The following is a 16665-nucleotide window of genomic DNA, read 5'->3' as shown; positions in this document are numbered from 1 at the left end:
TCACTCAGAACACACACACTTAATCACACACTTAATCACACACACACACACATACACACATATACAAAATGCACCCATCTAGAATCTTATTGAGCCAAGCCAGAAACGTTAAGCCAAAGATCACTTACCCAGTGGAGATGACTCCATTGTTTGTTGTTGTTGGTGTTGCCATCGCTTCAGGTTGCTTCTTCACCTACAGACACTTTACATACGACAAGGAATTGAGATTGTGGAAGAACGCCAACTTGTCTGAATTGGACCAAGTTTTGGACAAAGCTGAAAGAGAAAACAAGAAATAAGTCAATTAGCTGAACAAGTACCAATTTGACCAATTGACTGAATCTATACGGCTAACGAAATCATGAAATCCATTCCTAAATTCCACAATTGAGTAACAACAACAACACCAAAAAAAACAGCAGTAGCAGTAGGGAAACCGATTACATCCACCACAAACACAATTGAGAATTTATTGGAAAAGAAGAGCATCATTGTCTTGTTTATTACAAGTTCTATAAAGTTGTAGTTACAAGTCAATCGTTTTTCTTTTTCTTTTTTTTTATATGTATTCATCTTTAATGCAATGTTGTTCCAGAATATTTACAACCCCTTCTTTTCATCTTAATCTCTTCATTCTATGTGTCTCTTCAATCTTTTTGTTGCTTGTATTATCATCCACCTTTTTCTTTTCTTTTCTTGATAACTATAAAAGGGAAGGAGAATGAAAAAGGGAGAGGGGATGCTCAAGTCTCGTGAAAATCTTCCTTTTCAATGCCGTCAATACCATCACCACCACCACCACCTCTTTCTATTCCCTTCAATCCTATCTTCCTCTACTGTTAATTCAATGACTCCTTTATCCTCGTTTCGTGTTCGTCCTTGATATTTGTAAAGTAATCAGTAACTTCTGGTGTTTGGTCCAAGGCATCAATGGCCTTCAAAAACCCCTTTGAATCTGCTTCAGGAAACTCTACTTCAACATCTGGATTAGCCAAGGATCGGATTGAACTGTCGTGAATTTTGTAACCTTTGGCACCCAACTCATTGGATATCTGATGAATATCCATAGGGTCACAGATCAACCTGTAGATTTTGTGTACAACATCTGGTTTAACTTCATCTTCAAAATCAAACTCTTCAATATCTTCAGCACCCAATTCTATAACCATATCCATTACATGGTCAAACTCTTCGACATTTTGCATATCCTTGGGCTTGAACAAAATCTCGCCCTTCTTTTCAAACATATAATTGCACGGGCTCATTGACGCAGAAAAATATTGCAATGCGCTCTTGACCCTCATAACTGTTCTTGCCTTATTATCAGTCACTGCAGAAACAATCATCGCTATACCATGGGGACCCATAAATTCATAACTTACCTCACTATTAGCCAGTGAATTATCAATGTTACCTGAACCACGCTTAATCGCACCTTGAATTACCGTTTTGCTCACATTCAATTTCTTAGCCCTCTCAATCAATGACTCCAAATTGGCATTACCATCAACACCACCAGTACGTACACAGCTGGCAATTTTATCCGAGATTAAAGTCGCTTCTTTGGACTTTTTAGCATCGTTTTTCGCCTTGTCGTGCCTGATGTTGGACCATTTGGAATGGCCAGCAAATCTGAGACCTTGATAAGAAGCAAGTGGTAGTCGATAGTTGAGGCGGAAAACGCCTACTTTTGTAATTTGACCAAACATAGGAAACATGTGGCAAGACAAACTTTTTCCTTTCTTGTCTTATTGTTTCTTTGTTCTTTTTTTTTGGTAATAGTTTTGGTCCGCGTATCCCAAATCCGTGCCAGATTTGAAAAATCCTACATACTTGTTTATTCGCGAGCCTAATGCGTTTTGAAGACAGATCTAGACAGTGAAAAAACAGGATACAGAGGAGCAAAAAAAAATCGAAAGAATGAGAGAGAGAGAGAGAGAGAGATAGAGAGAGAGAAATAGGTGGGGGAGCTCGAAGGGAGGGAGAAAAAAAAAAGAGACCAACAACTAATGAATAAAAAAGATAAACCAAAAGAGCGGCACCAAAGTTACCAATAATTCTTGCGTCACAATCTATCTATTCCTAGTTGGTGCAGTCACATACACTATCAACATCACCATTTTATATCTATACGCATTCATAAAAAAAGCTTAGAAAAGAAACAGAATCAATTAAGCATTATGAGTGCAGAAACAATGGCTAAGCGTAAGCTTATTGCAACAATAGCAGACGAAGACACAGTGACTGGCCTACTTTTAGCGGGTATAGGTCAAATTTCAAACGAACCTGGACAAAAGGGCACTAATTTTCTCACCGTGGTACCTGGAAAGACAACAATTGATGAAATTGATGAGGCGTTTGACACTTTTACTCGCGAAAGAAATGATATTGCAATATTATTGATTAATCAACATATCGCCGATATGATTAGATATAAGGTTGACGGTTATTCGAATGCATTTCCAGCAATTTTGGAAATTCCATCAAAGGACCATCCCTACGATCCAGAGAAAGATTCAATTTTGAAGAAAGTAAGGAGGTTGTTTGGGGAGTAGTTGGCATTATAAAACGAAATTATTAAAACTATCATAAACTTTCAGTTCTACAATTGCATAGAGATTATTTTGCAATTCAACAAACATATTTCAATTATTTTAGAAATTTGGACCATTTAATTTAACACTATATAGAGCTTCAAACTGACTTTATATTTTCTAATCTCTTATCTTTTCTTAATTTCTTTTCAATTTCTTTGGTTTTCTCTAATTATTGTTCATATTTCTTATTTCTTATTTCTCATTTCCTACTTCTTACCTTTTTTCTTTTTTTTGTTCTTGTTCTTCTTTTTTGTCTTATCGTTGGAATTACCTCCTTCAGGTTCGGTTGAAGTTTCTTTTAAAGCTCCCTCTTCAGTAGATTTTCCATCAGCTTCGTCGTCGCCATCGTCGTCACCGTCATCAGCGTCATCAGCGTCATCGACGTCATCAGCGTCATCGGCGTCACCGTCATTGCCACTTTCGCCGTCACCATTACTGCTCTCAACCATCCCCTTACCTTCAAAGTCCTTTCTGTCATCTTTTTCTTTTTGAACTTCATTCTCTGTGTCGTCAATTTCGTTCTTAGCCTCTGTCACTGTCTTTTCTTCAGTTTTGAGCAGCGCGTCTTCTGATATAGCCTTATTATCGAGACTTATTTCCTCAAAAATTATTGGCTTTTCTCCAATCTTTGCTTCTTGAGTAGCAATAGAGCTCCCCTCAGTATCAACAGATTCAGAATTAGCAGGATTAATTGAAGTTGCATTCGATTCATCCTTATTTTTCTCTTTCTCTTTCTCTTTTTCCTCCTCTTCTTCAAAAGCTTCAGCGACAACCAGAGGTCTGTTTTCTCTCTCAGTGTTGATCACAACGGTTTCAGGCTCCTCAATATGTACGTCCGTAGGCTCTATCTCGTTTACTGGAATATCGTCAAAAGCGTCATCAATCTCTTTACCAACTTCAACTTTATCACCCTCCGTTGTGTTATCCTCTTTGTCACCATCTGCAGAATTTTCAAACTTCTCGTTGGATACTAGATGTGTTGGATCCACAACTGACTCGTTTTGCTTCAAGTCTGCACCAGGGGCAACTTTGTCATCAGTTTCGGTATTAGCTTCAATCTCTGACTTAATATCGACTTCAGGCTTTTGCTTTGCTTCTGTTTGTTTATCCTCATTGGTCTTGGTTTCATTTTCCTCTTTTAAATCCTTATCAGTCTCCGGATGGGTTTGTGAAACTGTTTCTTCCTGTTTTTTGTATTTTTCTTTTTCTTCTTTTTCTTCTTTTTCTTCTTTTTCTTCTTCTTCTTCTTCTCTAGCTTCTTTTGGTTGTGAACCTTCGGCATTCTCTACGTTTATTGATGGTGTCACCGTTTCATTACTTGCTTTAGTAGAAGTGCTTTGCTGATTAGTGGCATCAACACCTGGATTAACACCTGAACCAACATTGGCGTTAGCGCCACCACTAGGTTTTGCCCAATAATTTTTGGCAAACAAATCAGGCAAAACACACTCCTTGACATAAAACTCACGAACTCCAACAAGTCTCCTCTCTCTTTCACATGCTTTTAACCACTCAGGCCTGATTATTGGAATATTCATATCATTTGCCTTGATGTACTCTGGATTTTGCTTGTTCTCCCTCGTACACAAATAATGCGTAGTATCAACTTTAACTTGATCTTGAGAAGGATGTTTGGCACCCATATTGACCAATGCCTCTTCTATGTCCAACCTTGAGAATGGATCATTGGGGCTTAAATCTCCAATGCATACAGTAACACCTGAAAGGTCGGTCATCTTGTGGGTTTTTATCTCAATCTCTTCACTCATAAAAGTGCCTGCAGTTGTATCCAATCGCAACTGAAATTTAAAAAGTTTATCAATTGGTAATCCGGAAAGCTTAGAAGTTCTATTGGTCAACGGCTGAGGAATTGAACCCAACTTCACTCCATCTTTGAACAAGATTAAGTTCTTCAAATTGGCAGTGCCCAACAGCAATTGATCCCATTCCAAAACACATGACGTTTGAGTCACATTCTTGACTCGCAACTTCGGTGCCTGCGGAGCATTGGTGGCAAAAGTCTTAAAGATATCATCTTGGATGTTTTGAAACTTGATGGCTTCTTCTTTTTCGCTCTCGAGATCTTGGTCACATTTGATCTTCACTATTGAACCAGCTCTCACTCCATTGGGGAGCAAAATCGTAGGGAATTCAATCAAGTGATGGTCTTTGGTCAAGAGCAATGCCAATGAGGCATCCAACTTGCCGACAGTAAGAGACACTTCAACCATTGTATACTTTTAAAGGTGTTGACTATTACTTTATGGGGGAGAAGTGAATTAGTGGCTGTGAGGTTTTCACGACCGAATTTATCGAGAGTTTGTACTCACGGGTAGCGCACGCATTCTGCAACACCGCACAACCAGTTACCCTACAAAATTTTTAAGAATTAGTTCAACCATCTACAAGCATCGATAATTTCCTACTCTTTCCCGATGCTTGATTGAATACTTTCCTTTTAGCATTGATTTATATTTCCTTTCCTTTTTTTATTATTGTTTCTTTTCTTCTATTCCTCCTAGGTTAAATAAACATGAAAAGTAAGGGAAGCAATTAGAATAAAGGTTCAATTTAATATAATTTTAAAGCCATCGAGATTGTGAAAAAAAAAGTATCTGTTTTTTTATTGAAGTAATTTATACACATTTTTCAAATCGATCTACAAACGGCAACAAGGGCTGCAACAATAGTCTAGGGCCATGCATAAAGCTATTTGCTTGGGAATATACATAAGCTTTAATGTGCGTGTTTGTATATATTTGTACATATATGATTGTGGGCCGTTCATTTGTTTCCCTTTTATTTTATTTTATTTTATTCTCTTTTATTTTATTTTCTTTTCTTTTCTTTTGTTTTAACCAGGAAATAGAAAATCAGATTATTTTAGTGTTTTAGTCTCAAAAATGTGAGCCAAACAAAATGAAAAATATCCATTATGTCAAAATCCCCATTGCCTTTAAATCTTCATTTATCTCTTCAGGTGATGCTTTTCTTAGTAGTAACTCCTTAGATGCTTGCTCGTCCGTGTTTTCCATACTCAGATTGATAGCCGACGGAAACCCATAAAACTCGACCAAGCCATTCAAAATACCCAATTGCTCGTTAAGATTGTTTCTCTGCTGAACTAACTCAACAATAATGTTTTGTTTCAATGTTTTCTTTAGTTTTGGTGTACCGTTATCCATAGCTGATGACACTTCAAGTGGCAGCATTCCCGTACTTTTTTCCGGTATAGCAGAAAAGTTGTAATTTTCGACTAGTTGATCTAGTTGATTTCGTTCCTTGTTGATCCTATACCATTTAGTGGTGGTCTTTGTTATTAGACCCTGATTCACATTCATGAGGTTTTTGAGGAAATCTTGATGGATCGATGTTCGTGTTGCTTTTGTTTCTCGATCGATACATCGTAGTTTATATTTCAAGTTACAGTCAATCAACGCCACCGAATCCTGGTGGATCTCATTGACCCTTTGGTAGATTTTCTCTAGTTGGGGGTGCAGACCTTGTATGCAAAGATCCAACTCAGTTTCAAGAATTTTTAATTTGCTCTCGTATAATTGATCACGAACTTCAGCAAAGTAGGCTTCTATGGACGTTAGCTCCTTAATTGCAGCCAATCGGAGTTCCTCTTCGTCCTCTCTACTCTCTGTATTAGCAACACCCAAATCTTTTTCTTCTTCATCATCATCATCTTCTTCTTCTTCTTCGTCTTCGTCATCATCCTCTACCTCTCCCGCTTCTTCTTCTACCTCTTCTACCTCTTCAGCTTCTACTTCTTTTGCTTTTTCTGCTTTTTCTGCTTCTACAGCTTCTTCTGCTTCTTCTGCTTTTTCCGCTTCCTTTACTTCCTCTACTTCCTCTGCTTTCTCTGCTTCTGCTGCTTCATCATCATCTTCCAGCTTTATTACCTCGACCAGTTGATCTTTTTGACCTCGGTTATCCTCATCCTCATCCTCTTCATCCTCTGCTTCATTGTCCTCGTCAGGTATTAACAATTCTTTCGATGATGATGATGATTCTTGTCCATTTCTATCATTTCCGGTGTTATCTTCAGATTGCCTCAAGTTATCAACCTCGTAATTTTCATTCTTGGCCAGAATCTTTGCCTTTTTATTCGATGGTGTATCGTTTTTGATCCCAGTATTTCCCTCATCTTCCTCATCCTCCTCCGTCAGCGATCTCTTTTTTGTTACTGTCTCTGACTCTAACTTTGATCCGTTGAATGCCTCTGTGTAGGGAGCATTCTCAACCTTGATCTGATCCTCTTTGTCCTTTTCATCTATTTTGGCTTCTTCTTCTTCTTCTTCCTCTTTATCCTCATTTTGTTCTTTCTTTTCATCCTGTTCTTGCCGTTCTTCTTGTGCATTTGCTTCATTCTTTTCATCATCCTTATTTTCATTTACAAGATCCAATTCAAGTTCGGCTTCCTTAGTAAGCTGTGCCAATGCTTGTAGGTCTGTAAGTTGCGGGAGCCCCTCGACATCGCGATCATCCAAGAAATCCATCTTGTCTGTTTCTGCCTCAGATTGGTCATCGCCAAGATCACTTAATTCAGAACTCTCATAACTATCTCTCTTATGAAGTGTATCGGTTTGGCTTACTAAATTTGGCGCCAGCTCATCTGACGATTTAACTTTTTCTTTGACTTCTTCTTTATTAGGGCTGCTAAAGTCGAAAGACGCTTGGACATCATGGTTGACATGCTTATCAGCATTCTTTTCATCATTTGCACTACTGTGCAAATCATTCCCCCGCAAAGAATCACTGTCATCTATATTCCTTTCCAAATTAGCGGGAACTTCATCAGTGCCATCCAAGGTAAAATCTGGAAGTTGAAGATCAAAATTAGGCGGCGATGTCCCATAATCTGTGAGCGGAGACTCTTTATGTGATATTGAGTCCGCAATTTGGGTGTTATCTAAATTTTCCTTAACCTCGTTTTCAACTGAAGTTGACGTAACAGAATTCATTAATGAGTTGAATTATTGTTGTTGACGGTGTTTTAGTAGTAAAAGTAATAAAAGACGTAGAACTTTTCCTTTTTTTTTAAAAAAAAAAAACAAACTTGTTTTTTCGAGTTCAGGATTACAATCAACGCGTAGAAGGTCTGGACAGTAGATTCAGTACTCCGATTCTTTATAGTCGATGTTGTCACTTATTAATCAATTTTTATATATAATGTTCTAAGTTGGGCGGTAGCAGACAATGGTCGTGGCTTGAAAATAGAAATAATCCACACCTGAGGGATGGGCTTTGTCCAAATCGATATTAATATATGTATATATATGTAAATAGATAGATATAGATATATGCGTGTGTGGAGTGTATGTATCTAGTTGCAATATAAAACCTATATAAGAAATGATGTTTAGTCGTCTCCGGGGTAAGTAATTCTGTCTTGTGTGAATTGTCTGCACTTCTTTTCAAAGAAAAATTGGATGCTAGTAGTGGTGCTAGGGATATAATCGTGGTGTTGACTATATTCGATGATTGAAGATTTGAAAGCAACACAAAAACGGTGAAACAAATACAGACAGACAGTTTTCTTTTTTTGAAAATAATTGTATGCAGGACTAAATGCTCGAAGTCATTTCCAGCTATCGGTAACTATAAACATTAAAAAAAGAGAAGCATACTTGAGAATAATGTTTTGAACTCACCTCATTTAATCTCACCTAGTGGTCAACATTTGATAAATAGCATAGATAGCTTTTGCTTATCATTCCCTTTTTTTTCTTTTTTTTTTTTCTAGTTTTTGTTTTTGGTAAAGGTCTTGTTCTTGTTTCTGGTTCTTTGTTCTTTTTTCTTTTTTCTCTTTAACTTTGTTTCCTTTATTTTTTTATTTATTTTCAATCATGTTCTTACCTTCACAATTGAGAAAATAAGTGGAGCGCAATTTCAAGCCAATGAGAAAAGTAGTGAGACCTCAATTATGATTATTTTGTTTCTTTAAGAAAATATTGTAAAAACAGTCTTCAGCACCTATTTGAAGTAGCCAATTCTCTGTCAGAGATTCTCTCAGTGGCCCATAGTAAAGGTTATTTGATAAAACCTTGTTGCAAAATGAATTCAAAATCTGGAAAGAACAACTCTTAAGTTCTTACAACAGAATAGATTATTTGGACTTTAATTACTTACAACCTTATCTATTATGTTATAGTTGGGCAATGGTCACGTGATGTTGTAATAAAAATAATGTTTTTTTACTCTTTATTTTTACTTTTCTTCTCCCCTCTCTCTCTCTCTCCTGCCTTTTCCTTCACACTCTCTCTTATTTTCGCATCACCCATCTCCCATCTCCCATCTCGCGCATCTCGTTTCGTTATTCTAATATCTCTGATTAAATATACTTACTTCAACATTTCACAAGGGTAGCTAAGTATTTTTTACTACAGTCTTGATTACAATCCTTTTTTTTTTTTTTGCTCATCCCATAATCAGGAATCCATTCCTTATAAACAGTTCTCTTCTCCCCATCCCCTCACTGTTTGATTACTCTGACATAACTAAGGATGTTTGCTTCATTGTTTGGAAAAAGTAAACTGCATGATCTGTCCATGGACAAATTGTTTGCAAACGCAGCTGATGGACCAGTCACTAGAGAACAAATTACTATTAAGCCGAGAACGATAATCGAGATCCCTTCTGAAAGAAGTAGTAGAAAGAGAGCAGCTGAAGATCTTGACATAAATGAAAATGAAAGATTGAGTGATGATAACGTGGCACAGAATGACGAAAATGAAAATGAAAATGAAAATGAAAACAAGGACAGCAAGATGACGAAGCAAATTTTGCAGGGTGATGTGACCTTGAAGAGCAAAAAAAGCAGAAAAAATAAGGACGAAAATGAAGACCTTGAGGCTCAATACTTCCAAGCAATTTTGAAAGAGGACAAGGATGACAACACGAGTGCAAAAACTGTTGACGAAGTTGAATCAGACCAACTTGACTCCAAAAGCAAATCGCTTGATGGCCAAAACGTTTCAACTGCTGCTAAAAAGCTGAAAGAAGATGATGGCAGAAATGACAGAACAGTGTTTGTGGGAAATGTTCCTAACCAAGTAATAACGTCAAAATCTGTAGCCAAAAGCTTCAAAAGACTTTTCAAAGAGCATGGGAAAATAGATTCCATTAGGTTTAGATCAATTGCATTTTCCGACCAACTACCAAAAAAAGTTTCTTACGTCAAAAAGAACTTGCACGAATCACGAGACTCGGTTAATGCTTATGTTGTTTTTGTTGAACCCAAGGACTCATTAAAAGCAGCTAAAGCATTAAACGCAACAGTGTTTGAAGATCACCACCTTCGTGTTGATCACGTTGGCGAGCCAGCGCCCAAGGATAACAAACGTACCATTTTCGTTGGTAACCTTGATTTTGAAGAGAAAGAGGAAAACTTGTGGAAATTCTTTAATGAAAAACTTGATGGTGATGTTGAATCAGTGCGTATTGTGCGAGATTCCGTAACCAATATGGGTAAAGGTTTTGCCTTGGTTCAGTTTAAGGACTCTTTATCGGTGAACAAGGCATTGCTTTTGAATGACAAGCCAATGAACACTACTTCTGGTGATAAAAAAGCGCGCAAGTTGCGTATACTGAGAGCCAAGTATGAAAGGAAACCGGTATCATTTGCTGGTGGTAAAAACGGTAGCAGTAACATCAGTAAAAAAGGCGGTGCGCTTCAAAAGAAACAACAAAGAGCACTGATGAGAAGAGCTCCAACAGATATGCCTCTTGAAGGAGAGAGACTGAAAAAGGGACAAAAAGTGAAAAATGGTAAAGTCAAAAAGCCACGTATTAGAGAAAGATCGACAAAGTTTAAAAATGAGCGGAACTCGATGACAAAGGAGAGGACAAAGCCATCAAAGTAAAATTAAAATTAAAAAAAAAAAAAAGAATTTCATTAGCTTAATACCTTAGATTTGTTCTTTTTTTTTTCTTTTTAAGTTCATTTAAAAGTACCGGATAAGAATGAGCTAATTCAAAACAAATATAGAATATCATTGTAGTGTCTCTATTCATCTAAACGTTTTATTAGAATATTGGGAAAAGGATTTCAACAAGCGTCTCTTGATTTGTTTCTTTCCACTTTGTTTCGTACTGGTGCAAGGCTACCAAATGTTAATATTAATTTTTCAGACCTAATACGTCACACACAACGATAAACAATTACAACTTTAAAGAAGGTAGTACACCATACAACAGCAGCAGAAGCAACATAAAAAATACAATTAATACTCAAAATTTAGTTTCGAATCTTCAACTATCCCGCTTCATATGACATGATTGGTAATAAATTAAGCAAGGAGCTGAGTTTCCAATTAAACAGCGAGGAATTGAAACGCTCGATTGAATATACCAGGGCCGATTTCAAATCCGCAGCGACTCCCAGTGATCTCGTGGGTTTGGTTAAACTGATTGACGAGGCAATTTCTACCCTCGATAATAACTTGTTCAGCTATACGACAATAAACAAGAAAAGGCTTCAACAGGATATAACGACCATTGAGGCACTTAGGACTAGTAAGCTCGCGTCCACAATTGATGCGTCAGCAAACCTTTCCAATGTTTTTTCCACTGCAAATGATTTGGGCTTCAATTTGACATATAAGATCAAGTCTCTAGATGAAGAGATTGGAAACGTTAACAAGACTTTGAAATACGTTAAGGATGTTCAATTACTAAAAAGCAATATTAGCCAGATATACTATGCTATAGAGCATGGTAATTGGGAATCCGCGGCACAATGCATTTATATAATCAATACAAAGATCCCCAAGGAATTAATTCTGGGGCAGTATGCTTCGGTCATGATTCCTTCAACAGACATTCCCGAATTGCCACAAAACTCTATCGCAAAATGGACGGATCAGCTTGCTGAAGTTTTTAAGTCACAGTTTACAGAAGCAGCTAAGGCTAGAGATGTCGAGCGACTAACCAAGTTCTTTCAATTATTTCCTCTCATTAGCCAAGAAGAAATTGGACTCACTTGCTATGCCAATTTCATTTGTGAGATTATTAATGAATCGTCAAAAAATTTGACTTCAACAGTTAACAACATCCATGCTAGTGAGTTGAAGCCTGGAATATTCTCAACCGTGACAATGCAATTGTTTGAAAATGTTTCAATGATGTTGTCCCAGCATGGGCCATTAATAAAGCGACATTACAGTTTGACTTACCCCGATGCGCTTCCATTTGTTATTAGAAAGATCCAAAAGGAAATTGACTTGCAGATCGGAATAATTGCTGATACGTTTTACGACGCGCGAAGGTTGGACAAAGTGTTTCAAGATGTGGATCTATACACGTTCCCGGTTTTGTCAAAAAGAATGTCAGACACTATGTTGGAGCATGAAGCTGGTTTGGAAAAACAAAGACCTTACGACGAAACAATTACCGATGAGATCTTACCAATCAAATCCATTGGTGATCTCATTCTGGAATTGTCATCCATTATTCAAAGTTGGTCACTTTACTGTAAATTTGTCACTATCAAGTATTTCGATACACGTCAAACTCCGCAATCTGAATTGCAAGTTCCAGAACTCATACTCAATTCACATTTTACCAAAAAAGTCAAAGAAAAATTGCTTCCGTCCTTTAAAAAGTTGTACGATTTTTATTTCCGCCGTTCTTTGGAGAAGTGTATTGTAATTGAGGAAATGCCTAGCTTGGAACCTTATTTACATGCCAATCAGCACCAGTTATCAAAGTCACCTGACCAAGTTCCTTGCTCTTCGGTAGTAGAAGATCTCACATTGATCTTGAACAATACACTTCGTAACGTGCTACTGTCGGGAAATTTACTGTCGGTTAAAGATTTTGCCACTGGGTCTTTTAAAGTTCTTCAGCAGGATGTCATTAATGGTTTTTTTATCAAAAATCTCAATGATAACCTGCCAAAGTATAATCAGCTGTTGACATTAATTACTGATGACCATATAAAACGTGTTACCGAATTGGGTGGTGTTGGCCAGGGAGGTACAACTACCAGTCCCCGTGCTACCTCTAGAAGCGGTACTCCTGAACCAAATTCCAGTTTCTTCAAAGGGGCTTCAAGTGCACTCGGTAGTGTTGTTAGTGGATCCGGAGCCATAGTCGGTAGCTTGCAAGCAAATGCATCGGCATCAGGCAATAGTCCGAGATTAATAAATTTTATTATATACTTAAATTCTATTGGTGTGGCTCAGGAATATTTCAGCAAGATCATTCAAAAAATCATTGGCGACTCAAAACAAGTTGGATTTGTTAGGTCTAACCTTCCGTTCAACAGGGATTCTGAAAATGCCGAGCGCATTTTGCGACAGGAATTTTTGGAGCCGTTCAACACGATTACGGGAAAGGTTCTCAATGAAAGTGTGATTAATTTGTACAACCAATCGATCAAACAAAAGCTTTTCATTCTTATCGGTGAGTTGGTCACTGATACCTCAAATGCAAACTACATTCTTTATTCTTCCAATCAAATCAACGACCTGTCGGTGCTTATCAAGTTCAAATCGAATTGGGCTTCACTCACAAAGCCATACTTGCAAACCTTGCATGTCTCAATCTGGAACAAATTGCTCAGATTGATAATTGTTAATTTGGCAAACTTGATTGAAAGAAAACTACACTCTGCGTTGAGAAAGTTCCAAATCAACGATATGGGTGCAATAAAGCTCGAAAAAGACTTGAGTTTTGTCATAAATGAAGTGTGTCAGGACAATTATCATTTGCGTGAAAAATTTATAAGATTGACACAATTTGTATTGCTTGTGGGAATGGATGACGAAGAGTATGAAGAAAGTAACCAACCTGCTTTGAAAGTTGGTAATGAGGGCACGCCAATGGAAGGAGAGGAAAACGAGGCAGAGGATATTGGCGGAATCAATTGGGTTCTTACACCGCATGAAAGAAACCAAATTCGCCAATATAGAGTTTAGAGAAAGAAGACAGAAGATGCGAAAGTTTACATTTTTTCTTTATTCATTTGTATTGTTCTTGTTTTTGTTCTTCTTTTTTTGTTGGTTTGTTACATAAAATTGTTTCGTATTCTAAAAGTGGATCATAAAATTCATTAATATTTAATAGAATTGTAAAATATTACTTTATATAGTTTATTACGGATATGAAGCAAAATAATTGAACACACTATCATTCTTCTCTATATCACTTAGCAATAATCATTTTATTATTTTTCTTCTTGTAGACTTTCTTCTTCTGCTGGTGACTTACCTGCAACCAGCACAGTCTTTTCGTTAATCTCGGTTGGATCCGGCTTGATCCTCAAATATAAGTTTTGATGATTAAATTTCGGATGTGTAAATTCACATTCTGGTCCTTCGGGACAAAATCCAGCAAGGAAATTTGGACAAACTATGCGTCTTACGTGTCGGTTTTTACAGTTGGGACCTTCTAGACAAAACCCAGCATTATAATTCATGCATTCGGGTATCTTTGATTGTGGATCAATGTGCAAGTATAAACACTCGGGGGTTTGAGTACAGTACCCATTCTTGGAATAAAACACACATTCAGGCATCTTTCGTAGATTGTATTCATGTAAGAATTCGCAATTGTCTCCTTTTTTGCACAAGCCACGTAACCAATGTTTGCACACTAGTTTATTTTTAAATGTTTGCGAAGGATGTTTGTTCGGACAGTTGGTACCATTCGGACATGAAGTGGTAGGAAATTGATGGTTGAAAAAGGGGCAAACAGGTCTATCTGGATCTAGCCCAAAGTTGTATTCATTTCGTAAAAATGGTTCAAACTTGAACCTATGGTTGGTATTGTTTGGATGAATTATTGAATTTGAATGTAGCATTCTGCTTGAGCTCAAGAGGAAGAAGGAAAAGTATTGATTTTAGATTTGCTTTCTTTTTAGTTCCTATTTCCCACTAGCCTGTGTTTATATATATATATATGTATGTGTGTGAATGAAAGTGTGTAAATGTATATAAAGTAACCAAATTAGTAATCCTATTAAGGTACTTGATACTTTGTATCATTTATGTGGAAAGTCAATTGTTGATGATGCTAGTATTCATAATCAGCGATAAACACGTTGCTTATGTAATCATGGAAAGGTCACACGCCCCAGAATGAGCGGCTCACCTGCACAAGTTTTACCATGACTCAGGTCAGAGCACTGACAACTGCTGCTAATACACAAAGAGTTTGTTTTACAAAATATACTTAGACTGAATACAACTATGACTGTGCTTCTGAAACAGAAAACAAGAAGAAAGTTACTACGATCTATGATGAATAGTAATATTTCATAAAAGAATCGTTTCATACGAATAGATATATATACCTCGAGAAACCATTAATATAAGCGGAAAACAAAAAAAAAGGAAAGGAAATGTAGCTGTATGTAAAGTTTAGCTAACAATCTAAGTTATTAGAATGTATTTGACAAATAGGAAAGGAATAAACTCTCGTTGTAAGTTCCACGTGTATTGAGCTGTTAGTTACCACCGCGATCTGCAAATGCCTCTTAAGCAAGTGATGTCTTTTTTCTTTGACGAGGCTTTCGTTCTTGTCACGCTCGATGGTACCTACATTCATTCATTCATTCATTCATTCATTCATTCACTCTTACTAGTGTTTTAGACCATACTATATAGTAGGTTTTATCACGTGTTTTTGGTTAGGTCTAAAATACTTCTTTCGCACTCAGTAAGAGTTTATGGCTCACTTGCACTACCTTGATGTTAAATCGCACTGAGTACACATTATTCGTTTTCTGAGCTTATCACACGATTACTTAATAAAAAGCAGTTGCTTAGGTAATACACCACGCAATCGAGCTTCTCACTGTGAAAGGAAAAAATCTTGAACTTTGTATCAAGAGAGAGTATACCATTGAATTTTCACCTTGATAGTTTGATTGATTGATAGAACCATCCACCAAAGTAATTATACACACAAGACACAATGGCTGAATCACACAGACGTATGTTTGAAATAAGAGCATTTCATAATGCAAGGAAAGAAAGACTATTTTATCAAGGGAAAAGAATGGTTTGGGTGTTTGAGACTTGAACAAATAAAAACAAAATTTTGAGACGAATTGTACCAAAGCAAATTGAAAAGTGCTCAAATGAACAAGTTGGAGAAGGAGATGAATGAACTATGAATACCAGAAACAACGCACTTTGCAGTATAATTTATTGCGAGAAAACAAATGGCAGAATGATTTACATGATGAAGTCAATGACAACAGTGAGTTGAAAACATATCAGTTGTCTAGGATCATCTAAGTAATGAATATCCGCTGATTGTCGAGGATATTTAAAAAAGAAGTGAGTGGCAGTTCATTCCAACCGCAAGATGGCCACAAAAAGAAACTTTCAACATATTTTTTGAAACAATATTGAGAAGTAACAACTAAAACTTTGGTATCTCTGGTTTATTTAGTCTCAGTGAACCTTGGAAACATTTATTTTTAGCATTACCTTGTGAAATGGTCTTTAGCATGTCCTTGTTTTCATCTTTTGATTTTGGAAAATGATTACTAACAGATTTTTATTTTTATAGTTTACGTTAAGGGAAAGCACATCTCTTACCAAAGATCCAAGAACGTCACCAACCCAAAGGTCTCATTGATCCAAATTGAAGGTGTTGCATCTCCACAAGATGCTAAATTCTACCTTGGTAAAAGAATTGCTTACGTCTACAGAGCTCAAAAGGAGATCAGAGGTTCTAAGATCAGAGTTATCTGGGGTAAAGTCGCCAGAACTCACGGTAACAACGGTTTAGTCAGAGCTAACTTCAAGAAGAACTTGCCACCAAAGACCTTCGGTGCTTCTGTTAGAGTCATGTTGTACCCATCAAACATCTAAGTTATTTAGTTTGATTTGATACTAAAATGAACTTTAACAAGTAGGGGTAAGCAAAGATGATGGAAGAGAAGTTAAATGTTATTTGTCTTGTATCGTTAAAATGATGATAGATGGGATATGGGTATCTTTCTTGTTAAAAGGGAGAATCCATAATCTTTTTTTTTTCTTTTTATTTTTCTTCTGCTTCTTCTTCTTTTTCAAAATCAGATGGGAAGAAAGGTAAAGATAAAGAA

The 16665-nt window shown here is 36.8% G+C and overlaps 9 protein-coding genes across 9 annotated transcripts; 5 read left to right on the top strand and 4 right to left on the bottom strand. All coding sequences in view use genetic code 12, as the record gives it.

Moving 5' to 3' along the window:
* Positions 1–68: 68 nt before the first annotated feature.
* On the top strand, positions 69–299 carry PVL30_000992 (uncharacterized protein; the record flags this gene model as incomplete). Its single annotated transcript, XM_061119199.1, has 1 exon — positions 69–299. One exon carries the CDS (start codon positions 69–71, stop codon positions 297–299), a length of 231 nt encoding a protein of 76 aa, XP_060975182.1.
* A 540-nt stretch (positions 300–839) lies between these two features.
* PVL30_000991 (uncharacterized protein) lies at positions 840–1709 on the bottom strand (the record flags this gene model as incomplete). Its single annotated transcript, XM_001528455.2, has 1 exon — positions 840–1709. One exon carries the CDS (start codon positions 1707–1709, stop codon positions 840–842), a length of 870 nt encoding a protein of 289 aa, XP_001528505.2.
* A 471-nt stretch (positions 1710–2180) lies between these two features.
* VMA7 (H(+)-transporting V1 sector ATPase subunit F) lies at positions 2181–2555 on the top strand (the record flags this gene model as incomplete). Its single annotated transcript, XM_001528454.1, has 1 exon — positions 2181–2555. One exon carries the CDS (start codon positions 2181–2183, stop codon positions 2553–2555), a length of 375 nt encoding a protein of 124 aa, XP_001528504.1.
* Positions 2556–2803: 248 nt separating this feature from the next.
* CHS5 (Chitin synthase, class 5) lies at positions 2804–4828 on the bottom strand (the record flags this gene model as incomplete). Its single annotated transcript, XM_001528453.1, has 1 exon — positions 2804–4828. One exon carries the CDS (start codon positions 4826–4828, stop codon positions 2804–2806), a length of 2025 nt encoding a protein of 674 aa, XP_001528503.2.
* Positions 4829–5530: 702 nt separating this feature from the next.
* Positions 5531–7567, bottom strand: DEP1 (Transcriptional regulatory protein; the record flags this gene model as incomplete). The annotated part of the gene is made up of 1 exon (XM_001528452.1): positions 5531–7567. One exon carries the CDS (start codon positions 7565–7567, stop codon positions 5531–5533), a length of 2037 nt encoding a protein of 678 aa, XP_001528502.2.
* A 1542-nt stretch (positions 7568–9109) lies between these two features.
* On the top strand, positions 9110–10468 carry NOP12 (Nucleolar protein 12; the record flags this gene model as incomplete). The annotated part of the gene is made up of 1 exon (XM_001528451.1): positions 9110–10468. The coding sequence occupies one exon, from the start codon at positions 9110–9112 to the stop codon at positions 10466–10468; it is 1359 nt and encodes a 452-aa protein (XP_001528501.2).
* Positions 10469–10879: 411 nt separating this feature from the next.
* COG4 (Golgi transport complex subunit 4) lies at positions 10880–13525 on the top strand (the record flags this gene model as incomplete). The annotated part of the gene is made up of 1 exon (XM_001528450.1): positions 10880–13525. The coding sequence occupies one exon, from the start codon at positions 10880–10882 to the stop codon at positions 13523–13525; it is 2646 nt and encodes an 881-aa protein (XP_001528500.2).
* Positions 13526–13773: 248 nt separating this feature from the next.
* Positions 13774–14409, bottom strand: YTH1 (RNA-binding component of cleavage and polyadenylation factor; the record flags this gene model as incomplete). The annotated part of the gene is made up of 1 exon (XM_001528449.1): positions 13774–14409. The coding sequence occupies one exon, from the start codon at positions 14407–14409 to the stop codon at positions 13774–13776; it is 636 nt and encodes a 211-aa protein (XP_001528499.2).
* Positions 14410–15524: 1115 nt separating this feature from the next.
* Positions 15525–16432, top strand: RPL33A (60S ribosomal protein L33A; the record flags this gene model as incomplete). Its single annotated transcript, XM_061119198.1, has 2 exons — positions 15525–15543; positions 16128–16432. 2 exons carry the CDS (start codon positions 15525–15527, stop codon positions 16430–16432), a joined length of 324 nt encoding a protein of 107 aa, XP_060975181.1.
* Positions 16433–16665: the final 233 nt, after the last annotated feature.

The sequence above is a fragment of the Lodderomyces elongisporus genome, chromosome 1 (genome assembly GCF_030384665.1).
Source record: "Lodderomyces elongisporus chromosome 1, complete sequence".
NCBI classification, from domain to species: domain Eukaryota; kingdom Fungi; phylum Ascomycota; class Pichiomycetes; order Serinales; family Debaryomycetaceae; genus Lodderomyces; species Lodderomyces elongisporus.
This window is presented reverse-complemented; position numbering and strand designations above follow the sequence as displayed.